The sequence below is a fragment of the Callorhinus ursinus genome, unplaced genomic scaffold, assembly GCF_003265705.2.
Source record: "Callorhinus ursinus isolate GAN/ISIS: 27379988/994484 unplaced genomic scaffold, GSC_fseal_2.0 scaffold25, whole genome shotgun sequence".
Taxonomy (NCBI): domain Eukaryota; kingdom Metazoa; phylum Chordata; class Mammalia; order Carnivora; family Otariidae; genus Callorhinus; species Callorhinus ursinus.
Genome location: NW_027397087.1, coordinates 4,514,011 through 4,531,538, shown reverse-complemented (window position 1 = coordinate 4,531,538; position 17,528 = coordinate 4,514,011). Strand labels below are relative to the sequence as shown.

Genomic DNA, 17,528 nt, shown 5'->3' with positions numbered 1-17,528 from the left:
AATATTTGTTCGAATGATTGAATGAAAATAGGAATTAATGATTTGAATGATTTCCATCATGTTGTCAGTATTATCAAATTGCAGGATGCATGTGGGCTAGAATCTGTTGTTCTGGTTCTACTTGAGTCCATAGCACAGTACTATATTCTAAAGAATTATAAAGTTTTTACTTAATCTGCACTGCTAATCCAAGAGTCAGTCTTTATTTGAAAATTAATTCTGGTGTACCCTAGATGTCTTAGAAACATTACGATGCCTCCTGGTAAAACTTCCAATTATGTGTTCATAAATTTGTTTTTAACCTGTCAAGCATACATTGCTCCTCCTGTATCATACCTATTCTATTTTTAGTGAAATCGTTGGATTCCAAATCGCAACAGCATGCTTTATTTCAGCAATAATTTAGCAGAGACAAATCCAGTGCTACATGGAAAGATGCTTATTATCTCCTGCACCTCTGCCTCTCACTCATCTAGCACTTTTTCCAACATCTATGACAAAAGGAACTCCCTCCTCCCTGTCTGTTTTGCTCAACAAGCCACTGTAGAAAAATCAGTGAACTGAGAACTGCCAGTCCAGAGACTTGGCCCCAGGGTGGTTGCTATCTTGAGTTAATTAGACTTTGAATTTGTACCTTAACTGCTTTGGGCTTCCATTTCCTCATATATAAAATGAGGGGGTTGCAAAGGATGATAATTGTAAAAAACATAATAACTAAAAAGTTTTTGTTAAGCTTTTACCATATGCAAGGAACTATGCTTTGTGCTTTATATACCTTATCTCATTTAATTTTAATCCTCCAAACAAGTTTATAAGGTGTGTCAGTCAGGGTCCAGCAGGAAATGGATGGTACATATCAAATTGAGTAATTTGAGGAGTGCTTCATAAAGGAACTGTACTAAAAAGGTGTGAGCAGGGCATTAGGAAACCACAAGGGTGGTGCAATGCCCAAGACCAGCAACGGAGAGGGAAGTGACTACCTGAGCCCAGAGAGCTCTGTGGAGAAGGCTGCTAGAGCTATGGCTGGGATGCAGCCAGCCCAGAGAGACCCTGGAATCAAGACTCATCCCTCACTCTACCCATTCTGGGCAAACCCAACAGGAATCAAGGGCCAACGAAGCCCTCTAAAACTGTTCATACCAGCCTCCAGGACCACGGAGCGGGATGGAGAAAGTGAAGAATGTATCTGGAGGGACCAACAGAAGATATCCGTAATATTCAGTATAGTTATTCTGATTTATACATGAGTTTACTAAGGGTCAAAGAGTTAGTGACTTACTTAAAGTTACACAGTTGACACAGAACAGGACCAAGATTCAGCCCCTTCCTGTCAGACTTCCAAGCCTGGGCTCCTGACTGCTTCTCAGCTCCAGAGTCCCTTTTTGTACTTCCAGAGTTAGAAACAGGCTCAGAAGTGATCTAATTCAACCATCTCCCGTAAAGATGCTTGAACGAGATGTCTTTCCATTTAGGATTTGAGCCTTGCAGAGACCTCAAGTCACCTTTGAAAAGCTAGTAGTCTTCCTATTCCTACTTGTTTATACTCTGACGTGTAATTTTGATTTAGAACCCTGAGTGAGACACTGGTATGGATAAAGTTGTTCTACAGTCAAAGGAAGAGAATAGCATTTTTATATTATATATATGAAAAAATGTCTTTCTTCTGACATGCTGTCGAAATCAAGCATAATTAAAGGATTTTCCTTTTCCAAAGTGTAATGGAGTGTATAGTATGGGGAATGGAGAGGGGAATAAACTGATGATTGGATTTTCCTATTTTTCATGCTGGAATTAGAATACAGCCCAAGACTATGCTAAGTGTTCCAGAAGACCGTGGAAAAAGTGAGCAGAATGGAAGATTTTTAAATGAAGTAAAGCCAAAAACTAGGATTAAGCATATTCTTCAATATCCCTGTGAGGGCCCTTAAGAAAAGGAAAGGAAATTCTCATACAGTGAATAGTCAGATTGTTAGTTACTCCTTACATGAGAATTAAATTTGCTTAAGAGGGAAGACTGTAGTAATTATCTGAGGTCAAGGGGCCCATCCCCAATCTGTCTGCTCCCTTGTCAAATAGAGATAAAAGTCCCACTCAGGACTCTTAGTACTGGGGAACTCTTCCTGCACAAGCATCTCCTGACCCACAAACAGGTTATTGTCCCAGAAAGTCAGTAATTCAGTTGTTGGAAATATGAAACAAATCTTCTGGAAGCCAAGATGTTATAAAATGTGACTCAGGGCTTGACCAGTCCTCAACACCCATTTAAACCCAGAAATCTCATTCAACTAGCATTGCAAATGTACTTCCTGGTATGAAGCAAGAAGGCAAGTGACAATACTGGCAACTTGGCCTGGCCCTATCCCAGATCAAGTCCTGTACCTGGCCTGTTCTAAATGCCTCCCAGAGGTCACAACTCCAGCACCTTAAGCCCAAGGGAAGAATGGAAGCTTGAGTTTCACACAGGCTGGAGTGGTAGATTGTTCAGCTTTCTCTTACTAACAGGGCTTGAGAAGGTGCTGTGGGTAAACAGTGAGTGTTTTGGCCTAGATATGCCTCACCTTGAACTCAAATGTCTTTATCTTTTCTTTTCTTTTCTTTTCTTCTTCTTTTTTTTTTAACACCAGAGTAGGTGATCTATCCTTTATTCCACCTTTTAGGGTAGAATAGTTACATTTTTGTTTTGATCACTTGACAAACCCCAATTTTAGCTGACCATCTACCCACAAGTAATGAGGTGCTATGAGTGAAGAAAAGGGGCATTTTAGTTACTTGTTCAAAAGCTATCACCATGGCCTTGAGAGAATACTCTCAGGAGAAAAAGTTCAGTTCAGGACTCAGTTTTAACTAGCTTGTTAGTCATAAGAAATCTCCAAAAAACCTGGGTATAGGACATCTTTTCCAAGAAAAGTGATTTTCCTGCCACTTGAACTCTAGCTGTGCAGGTTTTTAGATTGTTAAATAATCAGCAGCAGCTTCATCAGGACTTGGTAGTGAGTGGAAATGGGGTTAGGACAGAATGAGGGGCAAGAGATTCCAGTGAGTCCTGCTGAACCACTGCTAAGAGTTCCCTCTTTTCAAACAAGCCCTGGGTGTACAAAAGTCAACTTCTACTTGATGAGAGATTGGGAGGTGAAATGGGCTCATATGTAGGCCTTCCAAAGATAAAAAACTGTGAACTTACCCTAAATTCCCTTTTAAATTAACTTTTATTTAGTAAATTTCCTGGTAACTTCCCCAGAGTGGGGAAATAGAAATAGGTGTAAAGTGGTATCTCATAAACCTATCTTTTAGGATAAATGAGTGTTGTGGGGGAGGTGGAGAAGGAAGAAGGTAAGAGATGAGGGAGGAAAAATGAGAGAAGGAAGGAAAAACGGAAAGGAAGTAAGAAAGAGAGAGCATTCTGCCAGTTGACTTCATTTCCACCCGAATCCACCCACTCTGAGCTTCTGTTGTTGCTTTGTTTATGCAAAGTTAGCGGGGCTAAGACAGAGTGAAGGGCTGAGAGATCCACTCTGAAGAAGGCAAAAATAATTTTTAAAATGTAAATGAAACACACACACACAAACACACACAAACACACACACACACACACACACACACACACACAACGTGTGGACCTGGGCAATCCCAGCAGACTTTGAAATGAAAACACGCTGAGGAGGGGTAGGTGGGAGGCCCAGCGGCAGCGGGGAGCGTAGTCGGTAACCGAGGGAGCTCTGGTGAATATCAGGTTCGGATTAGTGACAACTCAGAAGTCACGCAGGCGGTTGGGGGAGGGAAGTTTGCCAAGGTCTCTGAACTCCACGGAAGAGAGAGCAGCTTCCCTAGGCGCCGGGCGGAGCAGGGCGTACCCAGAGACCTCTGTCCCAGCCGGAGCGCTCACACCCTGCCCAGAGATTGAGTTTGTCAGCGATCATAAAATGGGAATTGATTATTCCAACCACCATTGATTAGGGAAGAATGCTTACTGCAGCAGCGGGGGAAAGGTTAAGAGGAAATTGACCTTCTTCTTAGGTGACATAAAGTCATTAGGTAAATGAGATATTCACACAGGAGTTTTAAAAGGTCATGCTCAATTTTTATTTGTAGCCTGAAGAATCAACCTGGTGCGCAGTTTAGGTCAGGGACCCCGGTCTTCTGGACGAGTGGACCTACAGAAAGAGAACTCTCGCAGCGCTGGGCAGGGGCGCAGGTGGAGAGTGGGTTATTGCGTTGGGAGGATCATGTTGGAATTGGCGGGGGTCTGGGGACCCACTAGCTTTGTACCTCCTGCCTGACCTGTGCTTTCCTGTATCCCTGTGGAGAGCTTCCCGCCGGGCTCTCCTTGGTTGCTTTTGCTGGCCAGCGAAGGGATGTCGGGCAAAGACCAAAGACGGACAATTAAAAACCCTTAACGCTACCAGAGCCGGCCCCTTCTCACCCAGAGTGAAAGTGTGTGTGTGTGTGTGTGTGTGTGTGTGTGTGTGTGTGTGTGTTTAAGGAGAGAGAGAGATGTATTTATGCACATATTTATCCCTCTAATTATAGGAATTAATCCTCTTATGACTAAAAGGTAACGTCGAAGGACATCCCTTTGATGTGGAAAGGCATCATTTGTGACTCACATTCAGACTGATTAAGGAATAATTGTTGTTAAACGCTTTACAAGAGGAGAGTGTTTAATTGAGGGGCATTCGTAATTTTACGGCTTAGCACAAAATTAAACGTAATTAAAAACTCAGAAATTCCAACTGATTTTCCAATTATTTTTATTGTCTGAGCTAATTGTTACACAAGGGTATCACTTCTCCCCAAAGGCATTACAGAAAAAAAGGCAACCATACCTTTCCCAAATTTTCGCCGAGAGAGAGGATTCGGAGCCTTCTCCAGGTATAAGCCAGGTAAAGGACCTTCCTCCTTTCCCTCCTCCCTGCGTCGGGGCCTCACGCTCCTCCCTCCCCCACTGTAATTAAGCGTTTCAGCCGCTCTCCCCTTTCTCTGAGTTCCTGCAACACCTTGGGATGTGAGAAAGTGATGGCAGTTCTCTTCTGCAGATCATTACAGCAAAACTGGAAGTATCTGTAGAAGGCTGATGAATTTCTTGCAGTAACACTTGTCATACATGGCGGAGAGATTAAAAAAACCTAAGTAAACACAACTCTCTGGGGGCGATCCCTCGATGCCTCTTCTGCCTCTGAGTGTGTGGCAGGAGGGAGGTAACACGCAAACACGGACTGGGAGATGTTTATAAACGTGCACATGAAGACACACAGATGCACGCAGCGAACTTTCTTTTTCTTTTTTTTTCTTTTTTTTCTTTTTTGTTTGTTTGTTTTGAGGGAAAGATGAGTAGGAAAAGCTTCTCAGGTGGATTCTGGATTTTTTTTCCCTAGTTCTGGGATTGAGGGCACTAAGCCAAGCTATCTTTGTGTGCGTCGCTTCTCTTAATGTCCATACAGATTTATTTAAATACAACATAAGGTTTATAAAAAGTGCTTCAATGTTATGGAAATGAAAACACATCCTTACAGCTCATCCAGAAGTGGCCCTGTCTTTCCTATCAGACTTGGAGGGAATCCTAGAAAATAAAAAATAAAATTAGGCAAAATGTGAATTTATAAATTTCAATTAGTGTAGACTGAGTGTGGAGCGATGGAATGTTTGCGTTTCAGTAAGTGTCTTCATTTCTCTGTGATTTTTAGGCTAGAGACTTCAGTGGATTCAAGCTTTCTATCTGGCTTTCCCATCCACCACCACCACCACCCCCCCATAAAATAAATGATTGCCTCTGATCTGACGTGCCAGGTGAAAATGGGTAGAATTAAAACTGTCAATTCTCTTTCCAACTTGTGTCTTTTGATTGAGTTCAAAAGCTTTTAAAGGTAAAACGTGCCGATCATTTATATGTATTATTTTTCTCCTATCACAGCTTCTAAGTAAAAGAAAGAAAACGTATTTATATTTTCAAATTCATTTTCCCTGGAAGATATCAGTCTTCCAGGTAATTTGATGATGGACTATGACACGTGGGAGAACGCCTGCCTGGCAACAGCCCGGTTAACACGAGTGAGCTAAGGGGGTACACTGAAGTCCGGTTTTTCCATTTTTCTACCTAACTGGTTTATTTGGAGCTGAGATGTGGATATTTAAACCTCAAGCTTTCCAAATACTACAATACTATTTCGGTGAAAAGGCTAGAGTAGGCAGAGTTGGGAAGAAAAGAGGAAGGCTCCCTTTGAAAGTTAGAAATGGTGAAAAAGACATGTAATCCGATGTGGAAAATTGAGTAAAAGAGGCAGTGCACACTTTAGCTTAGGCAAAGATTGCTGAGTCCTTTGAAGAAACTGACACGGATTTTCCAGAGATGGGCGGAAAGAGAGAGATGGGGTGGGGGTGGGGGAATCCTAGGGTGGGCATTTTATGTAAATGAGTAAATTCGATATGTAGTACAAATCCAGTATAGTAAAACTGACAGTTCTGACAGTATTGACAACATAAATATATGTTTGAACACTGCACTTTCAGACACTTAACCGATGAAGCAATAAAAAAATTCGACTACAATATTTCAAATAATCGACATTGATGTTTTGATACATCATTTTTATACTCCGAATCGATCTATCACTCTGGGACTGGTCAATTTTAAGTAAAAATGGGCTGCAATTATTTGCACCTTGGCTAATGATGACCTAATAACAGTCCTCAATTAATTACACCCATACTGTGCTTTCTTCCTTTGGTGTTGGGGGGTTGGCGGGGAGGCAATTCTTGAGGAACAAAACCTATGATTGTGTCATTCCCCCCCCACTTCCTATTCCATTTTTGAGACTATGGGGAGGGGGCAGAATTTCAGAATTAGGAAGGGGTCTTTGGTGATCACAGACACCGCAGGCTGAGGTCCCCTCGTTTCAAGTAGCCACCAGGTCTGTATTGGAATATGGTTCTCAATTTTACTTTGCCAGATCAAAACTAAATTTCAGAAAACGCAGTCAGAAAGTTGAGTGACTCTAAATCTCCCCCAGGCCCCATATTCTTTCCTCTGTTTCAAGGAGTAGATGGAAGAGATTTGCTCAAAGGGAGAACTGAAGATTTCTCTAAGGCTCAGAGTGTGGTGTGTGTCTGGGAGGTTGGAGGGAGAATAAAAATTTTAAGGGAGTATCTAAAGCACCCAGTTGAATTTGAATCTCTCCTTTCTCCCCTATCGCCTGGGACGGCTCTCCACACTCCTCTGAGGGTTTATAGGCTACTGTTTAAAGCAAACAAACAACAAAAAAGCCACAGTAAGAAAGAAGACAAATCTCTTTGAGAAAGGAGGGAGGACGTTGGTGAGTACTGCATCCTCAAGCCTGCCTTCCCGCAGTTTCCAAGTGTTGGCTTTCTCCTCTCTGCCCGGTGGGCTCTCCAGTGCATTCGCTCACTCCCTCTTTTTTTTCCCACTCCTCTCCAAATCTGGTGTGGTAATGGGGGGTGAGGGGAGGATAAAGCGAGCTCATTTTGAAAAGGAAATCCTAGACAGGCCCAGGATACGAACTTGTGCAGTGCATTGTGGTGTAGGATCCTGTAGGCAAGAGACTGTTGGGGATGGGGGTGGAGAGCAAGAGCCCGGTCCTCTCCCAAAGGCCGGGCCTCAGCTGCTGCTCCCACCCCTGCGACGCTCCAACCCTTTCTTAAACTCGCACTGAGCCTCGGCCTCCTGACCTAAAACTTAGCTGGTCTCCACTAGTCGGGATTCCAGTGTCTGTTTTCTTTCCTCCAAACTTCACAAATGCAGTTCTAGTCCCCTCCAAACCACCTCCAGCTGAGACACTGGGATGTAAGCAACATGTTAGACAACATTAAGATGCTAATCAAAGACATAGGTGGCGAGTGACCCACATTGGGTGAAGGTGGGAGCCCTAGAAGAGCTCCTTCACCAGAGCATCACCTAGTTCCGAGGGTATCAGCCTCTGACTGAGTCGTTCCAAAGCCATCTGCGCTGGGAGTGGGGGTGAGAGCTAGAAGAGGGGCCGCAGGAAGAAAGAAGAGAGATAGGTTTGAGATAGCCGACAGAAGAAACTAGAGAAAGAGAAGGAGAGAGGAAGGAAGGGAGCGCGGGAAGGAGCCGGAGACTGCGAGAGCAAGCGCACGTCGTGTTTGGAGCCCCGCCAGATAGCGCTAGAGGGCTATTTATTGAAATACTTTCCTTCTGCAAGATAGTGAAGCAGCTAAAATTGGGAGAAATAAGACATAAGAGAGAGTAAAAGGAAAGAAAGTACAAAGATTTTACCGCATCTTAGTTAAGAGAATAAATTGTGGGGCACTGTCATGTTATTAATGGGGGCGGGGGTGGGGGGGGATACATGGTAGAAAACCTAAGTGAGGAAAGGACCAACCAACCAACCAAACAAACAAAAAAAGGTCCCCTTCTATTTCTTGATCCCACCTAGGAAGAAAGTGAGCAAAGTTAACAGGTAAGAAAGGAAGTGTAATTCTTCCTAGTCCAACTTTCAGGGCTGCTGGTACATAGCTGGGAAGGTCAAGAACAGTTCACAAGGATGAGCTGAGGTTTATACAGAGAGATATTTTTAAAGTAATAGATGGCTGCAAGGGAATGGGGGAGGGAGAAGCAAACACATTATTGGAACCGCCAAATAAAATATATATCAAAAATTCCAACTGTCAGCCAGCAGGTCTGGAGCAGAAGAGAGTCCCTCTGCCTTTGTCCCAGTGATGCTGGGCTCACGGCTCCTTCGGCAGGGCTGCAATCAAACCCCTTGAATAACAATTTATAAAAATACTCTGGGAAGCTTGGAGAAAAGAGCTAGACTACAAAAATCCACTGTTGCATTCAGAACCCAAAGAACAGTGAAATAGATGGAGAGAAGACCTAGTCTTCAGAGGTGGGGTCCAAATAGAGTCCGGAAGAATAAAACATTCTGATCCTCTTTACTTGCTCAGGTCAGTAATGCAAGAAAGAAAACTTCTTTCAAATAATACTTCAAAGTATTGATTTTGTTTTATTCTAAAAACTCTAGCATCTCACACATCTAGCTTCTCATTTAAAATTGCACTTTTTTTACTTGAAACATTTTTTAAATCAAAGTAATAATATCTTTCTTTCAAACCAGCAATAGAACCTCCACAAATAAAAACTAACCTTACAGAGGAAAAAAAAAAATCTGCCTAACCCCAAATACTCCAATTCAAAACATTAACTAAAGTTACAAATAAGATTAAGGTTGGATTTATTTGCTCCTCTAGCAAGCCGTCAATTATTCTAACTATTGTAAGAAGACAAAAAGGATTTAAACCCAGCGATTTTAATACACAGATTAACACTTCAGACCTCACAGTTCTGAGGAATATGGAGTTATCTGTGCTGAGGACCTATAACTTTCCGGGGGGGGGGGGGGAGATGAAACAGGCACATAGGCGTTTTAAAGAAAGTGGGCAAATTCACCTAAAATAGAGTCTAGGTTCATAAATGCTCATTTCAAATTAAGTACTCTCCATGAAGCCAATGCCCTTTAAATTGGGTAACTGTAGTGGGATTCATTTATTCTTTTTAAATTTTAAATGTTACCTATAATAGCATTCCATGTTGAAACAAAAAAGAAAAGGAGAAAAAGAAAAGAAGCAGTTCTCAGAAGTCTTAGGGATGCTTCAATAAGAAAGAAGTGATTAAAAACAGACTAGACTCTTAAATTTGAGAGGCCCCCATCCCCCCCTTCCTATTCACCCCCACCCGATCAGGTCCCCTCCCTTTCACCTCTTTTTTTATGCAGTGCCCCACCCCCACTCCAAAGCTAAGTAGCAGATTTGGGATTCTGAAGAAAAATAGGTTTCAGCATCCATATTTGTTCTGGGGCACTTGTAAAATGCGATTTGTAGAGGGTCTTTAGCCTTCTGATTGTCTTTGAATTGTTTTTACTGAAACAGATCTTTTGCAGTTAATGAGTCCCCACGCAGCTGGACAGCTCCTCTCGGACACTGAGAACTCTAACCCCAAAATGACCCCAATTTGACACCGCAAGATGAAATTTTACCGCCTGTTAAAACCATTTCCAGCCTGGGCAAAAGGAACTGACTGTTGACGGAGGTGTGTGCCGCCTCCTGCGACCCCCATCTCGTGCCTGTCTCTTGGGCCTGCCCCACCTACTTTTCCTTCACCCCAAATGTGGAAGAACAGATGAGCCTCGCAGCCTGGATGGGGGTGCAGAGGCTGAGACCGGAGCATCAGGAACGTAATATCAGGCTAGAAATCAGAAAGTGTGTGTACCCCACCGCTTTGGAATCGCTTCTATCGGACTGGCAAAATTGGAGGAGGTTGGGGGAGATCCGGAAGTTCTTAAATGTTTTTCAGCTCTGTTAATAAAACATCAGCAAGTTGGTGATTAAAAGTAATAATTTTTTAATTCATCAGATTGGCCAAGAACCGACACCCTGAATCACCTCCAACTTGATCTTGTGTGTAATCTGCACTGCGATGCTATTTTACATTTGCAGTTTCATAAATGACATGCAACTAGGTAAGTGAAATCTCTTAAGTTGCGTGAAATTCGGGGTTCTCCCCTTAGGCAATTGGTGAATTTTTAAATGATGCAGATTTTCCTCCATTAGGGCTTCATTTTTAACGCACTTCTTAACTGAAGTCTCTGGAGTTAAAGATGATTCTGGTGTGTTTTTTTTTCTTTGACTCTATCTTAAAATGTCCTATTTCTCTCTCCCTCCTACATCAACCAGATTGTCCCTGTAGTTTGCTTTAATGTATTCAATACAATGCAGAAGAAGTTACAGAATATTAGAAAGTAAGAAAGGAGTTCAGGTTAAAATGATTAAAACACATGAAAATCAAGTTTAAGCTTTTTTTTTTCTTTTGTAAAACCCAAGATTGTTATGGAATTATCAACCTATTATTAGTTTAACAACTGTTTGAAAATACAGAAATCATCAATCGCTTTGAATTGTTTTTACTCGGATGCACTTCCATGTAAGAAGTTTATGTATTTTTTAATACTAGTGAAGTTTTCCTAAATAAATGCTGTGGGGGATGCTAACTCACTTCACAGTACCACTATGAAAAAAAGCGGTGGTAAAAGCAGCAGAAGGTAGAAACGTTGCATGTTTAAACTCTGCAATGTAGAGGTTTGATTCGAAGTTGATCTTCTACAAAAGGAGCGTTTATCAAGGAAACCGAATTTCTTTTTTAAAAGAGAAGTAATTGGCACTTACTATACAGGCTATTTAAAACAACAATAACCCTATTGGCGACAATACATACGCAATATTGAAAATATGAACAACTGGAAGAATAAAAACTAAAAATCACTATAAACTTCTCAGCTAGCGGCGCTGAACTGGGAACTCGGATCCAGATTTCAAGATCTCTAGCAGAAAACGCTCCGCAGGCGAGACCAGACTGTTATCTTTCTCTCATCCTTCCCACCCCGGCTAAACTGAATTCACGTAACTGCCGCTTGAAATAAAATTCTGCAAGACAACTTTTTTACTTTTGCGTCTTCTTTCCTTTTCTACTCACCTTTTCTTAAATGTCGACGAGAAACTCAGCAACAAATAAGGAGGATGCTTTTAATCTTGGAGTTCTTCTAGGGAAAAAATAGGAAGGGGACGGACCCTCCCCACAACCTGCCCGTTTCATACCCGTTGGATCATACAGGCTTGAAGCCCGGCGTGAAAGTGCTGGAAGTCTGGTCTAGACTCTCCTCTCCGAAGCTCCGAGTGCCCGGCCGTCCCTGCTCTGGTCAAATGGGCAAAGACCTCGCAGTCCGCAGCCCCGCTCCCTGGCGTCGCCCTACCCTCGCTTCTGCCAGCCCCTCCGCACTATCTTTATATGTGAGGGCCGATTTCCCGCAGACATCATTGTTATGATGGCTCATTTAATCAAACTGTTTAATTGCTCTGGTAATCACTATCATCATCACAGGTGCTCAATCATTCATTATTTTTGGAGGGCTTTATTGACCTCCGGAGCTCATTCCCCAGCCCTATTAAAACGGGGCCAAATTTCTCCGACTTAGCTTGGAGTCTCAGCAGGCTGCGATCTAAGCTCAGTTGAGTGTTGCCTGAAAGCTTACAGTGAAGCAGAGAAGATGGAAAGCCCCCCCCCCCCCCCGCCGCGCGCGCCCCAAGCTCATCTGCGCGTCTCTCTCTCTCTCTCTCTCTCTCTCTCACACACACACACACACACACACACACCACTTTATTTTCCTTGTGTTTCCCATCCCCCGGGAAGTCGGGTCAAAGTCGCGCTCAGAGAATACCCTACTTTCTACTCTCCAGTAAGAATTCAAAGTTGGAGAGGCAATCGGCTGTTGAACAGTCTGTTTTCGATTCTCTGGGCCAGGGACCATGAACCGGACAAGAGCGAGGAGCTAGGGAGAGAGGGTGCTCTCGGAGCACGCAGGGCCGGACTGCTGGGCAGGCGGGAGCCGGGGGCCAGAGGGGGCAGCTGCGCCGCGCGCGCAGGGTGACCATAACTCCGCCCCCAGCTCCAGGCTCGGAGTGATTGACGCATGGCCACCGGGAAACCCTCGGCGTAGAGGTGAGGCTGGGTGCAGCTCCCACCAGGGATTGAGTGAGACGCCGGCCAGAACTACTTTCTACACAAACCATGTAGGATATTTACCTTCCTCCCCACCCCACTCTCCTTTTCCTTTTTGGAAAAGTTCATTCGGAGTCGGCCCGTCTTCCCCATGCCGCGGAATTGCCCGGTACAATTAACACAACCGTTAGCTGGCGTTACCACGCTCCGGCCTCTGCACTCTGGACCACCACAACAAAGGTGGGCAGGGAATACCGGCCAATTCTCCTTGCAAGGCATCTTATCTCTCTCCCTCCCTCTCTCTCCCGTGCTTCCCAGCTCCAAGTGAGAACCACTTCGGAGGCGCACACTAGAGGCGCGCGCGCGCACACACACACACACACACACACACACCCTTTTGGCGACATCAGACAACATCAAACACCCAAACGACTCCTCTCCACTTCCTCCCTCCCAATTCCACCGCGGCCCCCAGAGACTCTCCAGGGTGGCCCTGTCCACACCGCTAGGAGAGAGTGCTGTCTGAGTTAAGCTGATCTCTTCTTGTCCTGGAAAAATTAAATGTTGACAACAAGGGTGCTGGATGTGCACAGGGAAGAAAGTACCGCTTGCAAAAAAAAACAACAACTATAGCTCCGCAGTAGTACGGTTTGCAGAGCCTGCTGCCCCTGGATGTTAGCAGAAAGCCTTCAGGGGCGCAGTAATAGGCTGGCAGAGGAGTGGGGGCCCGCGAAATTAAAAGGAACAAAAGCAAGAGCGCCATGCCAAACGTCCCCGACACGACCCCATTAGGCTTGAGCCCGGTGTAATGAGAAAATGAACTAGAAGTTAAGTTTGCAAAAAAAAATATAAGATCTGAGTCTGTACCGTACTTTCCCTGTGGTTTCCTGCAGTTTTCCTCTCTGCGCTCTCCCTGTCCTCTTCATTCTCTCCCTCTTTCCTCGCTCGCGCGCGCCCGCCCTCATACGCGCGCCCCCGTTCATGCGCGCGCACCACACACACACACACACACACACACACACACTCACTCCTCTCCCTCCGGCTGCCCCCCCTCCATCCCCCCCCCCGCCGCCCCCCTCCCCGGCCGTCCCCGCTGAGCAGCAGGCTCGCTGATTTGCTCGGGTCTGCCAGGCTCCTACCTCCCCTCCCCCCCACCCCCTCCTCCCCCGCCCCCCCAGTCGGGGCCGTCCGATCGCACTCGCTGCATATCAGAGGCTCGGCGCGGCGCGCTCCTCCTCGCTCCCGCTCCCCACTCCCGGGATGTGTCTCCGCCGTACGACGGGCTATGGCCACCACGACTTCCGGGTTCCGTCATTTCGTTCTCCCGCCGCCGACCCGCGCCGCCAAACTGAGGCTCTTCTATAAGCCAGGCAGCAGCCAACCTGCCAACACCTACTGACACTCACTCATCTCCCAGAGAGAGAAAGAGAGCGCGAGAGAGCGAGCGCGAGAGAGCGAGCGCGAGTGAGAGCGAGCGAGCGAGAAAGAGAGAGAGGGAGAGACAAAATACCTACCAGGAAAGGGGGGGAGGAAGTCCAATTTTTGCAAACTATTCATTTTTTTCTTGATTTTTCCCCTCTGCTTTCTTTGAACGATACTTTAAAGAGAGAGGATCATATTATAGATACCGCGGGGGCCAAGCTAAAAGAGGGGGGGAGGGGGGAGGAAAAAATTCAAGAAGCAGAAACCCCTCGCGGAGTTTTACTGGAAGAAAAAAAACGGGTCTGAAAGATTCCTCCTCTTCATCATCATCAACCATCATTCATTCACTACCTTGACATTCCGGGCTTTGATTGACAGCTGGAGTGGCAAAAAGCCATGAAACACGACAGTTCGGTTACATGTGGGCTGCTGACGGGCCGCTCGTAACCTTCAGTTCGGGGGCTTGACAATTTTTTTTCTTCTTTTTCTTCTTTTTCTTTTCTTTCTTTTTTTTTTTTTTCCAACTGAGGGGAAGAGAAGAGAAAGAGGGGGAAAGGAGGACCGAAAAGGAGGAGGAGGGGAGGGGGGAGGAGGAGGAGGTGGAGGAGGAGGAGGAAGATCAGGAGGAGGAGGAAGAAGAGGAAAAAAGAGAAAAAGAAGAAATATCACAGAAAAAAAAAAAACTCTTCGTTGTCTTGCCTGGGCTTTTTTTTTTTCCCCTAAAAATAACATATTGGAGAATTGGGAGAAGTCTTTTTGGTTTGGAAAAAAAAAAAGGAATCTTCAGCCTAGATCACTTTCTTATCCGGACTGGGATATTAAATATACGACACATCCAGGAGTTTATTGGAGCGCAGACTGATGGCGCAAAGGGTAGGTTTAAATCTCCAACACTTACCTAGATATAAATCCTCTCCTAAGAGGGGCCTGTCCCGATGCCTTCTCTCCCTTCAACGCTGCTGCTGCTCGCTGCTTGATGATGGCGGCCAGTATTTAAAAAAATAGCAGCAAAATTATTCATCGGCTTTCCCCCCCGTGCCTCTGCGTGTGTGCGAGTGTGTGTGTGCGTGCGTGTGTGCGTGTCTGGGCGCGCGTGTTCCAGCGCTGTGCGAGCGGGCGGGCGGCGAGTGCGTGTGAGTGGTGTGTGTGCGTGTGCAATTGTTACACGCTTTCGCCTCGCTCCAGCTTTTACCCCAGCAGCGCGATTCCCCCGGTTCTCCTGCTGCCGCCGCTGCCGCTGCTGCGCCGCTGCCGCCGCTGCTCCCGCGGCTCGGGGCGGGCACGGGCTGCGTAGGAGCCGCCGCCGCCGCCGGGGCCGCCGCTGGGGCCGCGCTGCCGCAGCCGCTGCGCCGCCGCCTAGACTAGCCTGGGCTGCTTGTTTTGTCTCTGAAATTGACAAGGACGCAGGGAATCCGCTGCTAAATAATGTTTCTGGTAACTTTCACGTTATTCCCCCCTCCCCTCCGCTCCCTGCCCCCGGGGAGGCACTGGCCCCAGTATTCCCTCGTCCTCGGCGTTCTCCTCCTGATTATTAGCGTTTTTCTTCTCTTTATTTTGTTTCATTTCGCCTTTTGATTTATTGGATCCTCGGGAGGAGGTGAAGGGGGGTTAGGGGTGGGATCCTGGGCTTCCTCCTCACACTAACTCCACTTCTCCCTCGGTTGGCTCGCTACGGTTCTGCTGCCTCCGGCCCGAGCGGGACCTCCCGGCGCCCCCTCAGTCCCTGGCCTCACTGCCCTCCTCTCCCTACTCTAAACGCTGCTCTTGGTTCATACTTTTTCATTTTAAATTTTAAAAACATTTCCCCCCGCAACTTTCAACTCGTTGTTTCGGCTTGTTTGGTTTCTGTGTGTTCAACTCGTGCTCGGTACTTTTCTCCTTTCTGACTTTGTTTTTATTTCTCCCTCTCTCTCTCTCTCTCTCTCTCTCCCCCCTGCCTGCTCCCTCTTCCCTTCGTCTTTCTCCCCTGCTCCCCCCCACCTCTATTCCTTTTCTCACTTCTCTCCTTGCTTTTTTCTCCCATCTTCTTTTTCTCTTCCCCCTCGGCTCTCCCTCACCTCCCGTGCCCCCCTCCCCCTTGCCGGGTTCCGACAGTACGATGAGCTGCCCCATTACGGCGGGATGGACGGAGTAGGGGTGCCTGCTTCCATGTACGGAGACCCTCATGCGCCGCGGCCGATTCCCCCGGTTCACCACCTGAACCACGGGCCGCCGCTCCACGCCACGCAGCACTACGGCGCGCACGCCCCGCACCCCAATGTCATGCCGGCCAGCATGGGATCCGCTGTCAACGACGCCTTGAAGCGGGACAAGGACGCGATCTATGGGTAAACCAACCCCCCTCCTCCCGACCCGGCATACTGTTTGTGAGTGCGAGTGTGTGTTCGTCTCTGTGGGGGTTGAGGGGATGGTCGACTAAGTGGGGAGTTATTTCTGCGGGGGAGGGGGGTGGGAACCGCTTGCCTTCAGAAAGGACAGAGAAGGGGGCCTGCTCTTCTTCGCCTTAAGTGTAAGTCCCCGAAAGATAAAGCTTCCTCCACCCCCATGGCCCGGTCACTCCGGACCCCACAGCCCAGAGTGACTGAGTCTTGAGAATCTTGCCAGGGCCTTCTCCCCAAGGACGGGATTCCTGGCCAAAGGACGCAGAACTGGTCCTTCCAGGCCCCCCTAACAGAGGCCTTGACGAAGGAGAAAGTTTCCTGCCGATGAGGAGCAACTTTGGGTTTTTTTTTTTTTTTTTTGGTTTGTTTTTGTTTTTGTTTTGTTTTGTTTTTCCTCTTCTGTTTCCTACCGAGAGTCTGGGAGTCACTAAATGCAGCTTGAGCTAGGATCAGGGCTGCTTCTGTCGGCCAGGAAGTCCTAATCACCCACTTCTTAATTCTCTGTAAATAAAGGGGTAGACCTTGAAGTGCAGCGGGGTGGAAGGGACTGTGGCTTGCATAGAGCTAGCTGCTCTTAGGAGGAGTGAGGGAGATGGCTGGAAATTCCATATTTTATGTTCTGAGGGAACTCGGAGAGGGTTGGAGGTGCACGGTCCAAAAGTGTACCACTGGTGCTCTCCCAGTTGAGAGGAGGTGGGGAAGGCGGCGGTTTGCCGAGGGGAGGGGACGGTTGGTAAACGGCAACTGAGCCTGAAGCCAGAGGCCGCAAGCATCCCGAAGTGTAGCTAAGCCGCCCGGAGGAACACAAAGGGCAGACGCGCACGCACACTTCCAAGTTTTAACACTCGATTTATTTATTTTTGCCTGCTGGAGAAATGTGGTCTTTGGAAGGAAGCTCTTGGGCGTTTAACATTCCTATTATTTTGGCCCCCACACACGGGCTTTACTAGAAGTAAAGCAAACAAGTTTATAAGGCAAGGGGGTGAAGAGGTTGGAAGAGCACTCTCTCCGATTTAGGTTTAGGAAATATCACTTCGGATATATATATATATTATATATATATATTATATATATATATATATTATATATATAGTGAAGCCTTCGGCCTCCTTCGAAATAACCATTAATATGGAGAGTTAAAGCATTTTTTTTTTTTTAATTTCAGAGAGTGTTCCTTTCTTGAGAGGTCAGGGCTGGGTATC

The 17,528-nt window shown here is 46.2% G+C and overlaps 1 protein-coding gene and 1 long non-coding RNA gene across 10 annotated transcripts in view; both read left to right on the top strand.

The window, feature by feature from the left end:
* LOC141369983 (uncharacterized) overlaps positions 1-11,922 on the top strand; it is a 35,066-nt gene extending 23,144 nt beyond the window's left edge. The window contains exons 2-4 of the long non-coding RNA XR_012373594.1: positions 7,225-7,307; positions 9,901-10,490; positions 11,305-11,922. This is a non-coding gene — a long non-coding RNA (uncharacterized lncRNA). The remainder of the gene's footprint in view (positions 1-7,224; positions 7,308-9,900; positions 10,491-11,304) is intronic.
* A 1,817-nt stretch (positions 11,923-13,739) lies between these two features.
* Positions 13,740-17,528, top strand: part of MEIS2 (Meis homeobox 2) — a 203,569-nt gene continuing 199,780 nt past the window's right edge. For 4 of the 9 annotated variants that reach the window (XM_025884005.2, XM_025884004.2, XM_025884006.2 and 1 more), the window contains exons 1-2: positions 13,740-14,818; positions 16,040-16,272. In XM_025884005.2, coding sequence (XP_025739790.1) covers positions 14,807-14,818; positions 16,040-16,272 — 245 coding nt within the window. In that variant the 5' untranslated portion in view covers positions 13,740-14,806. Of the gene's footprint in view, positions 14,819-15,050; positions 15,079-15,136; positions 15,380-16,039; positions 16,273-17,528 lie in introns of those variants that run through there. The other 5 variants (XM_073876771.1, XM_073876773.1, XM_073876770.1 and 2 more) reach the window with 5 other exon arrangements.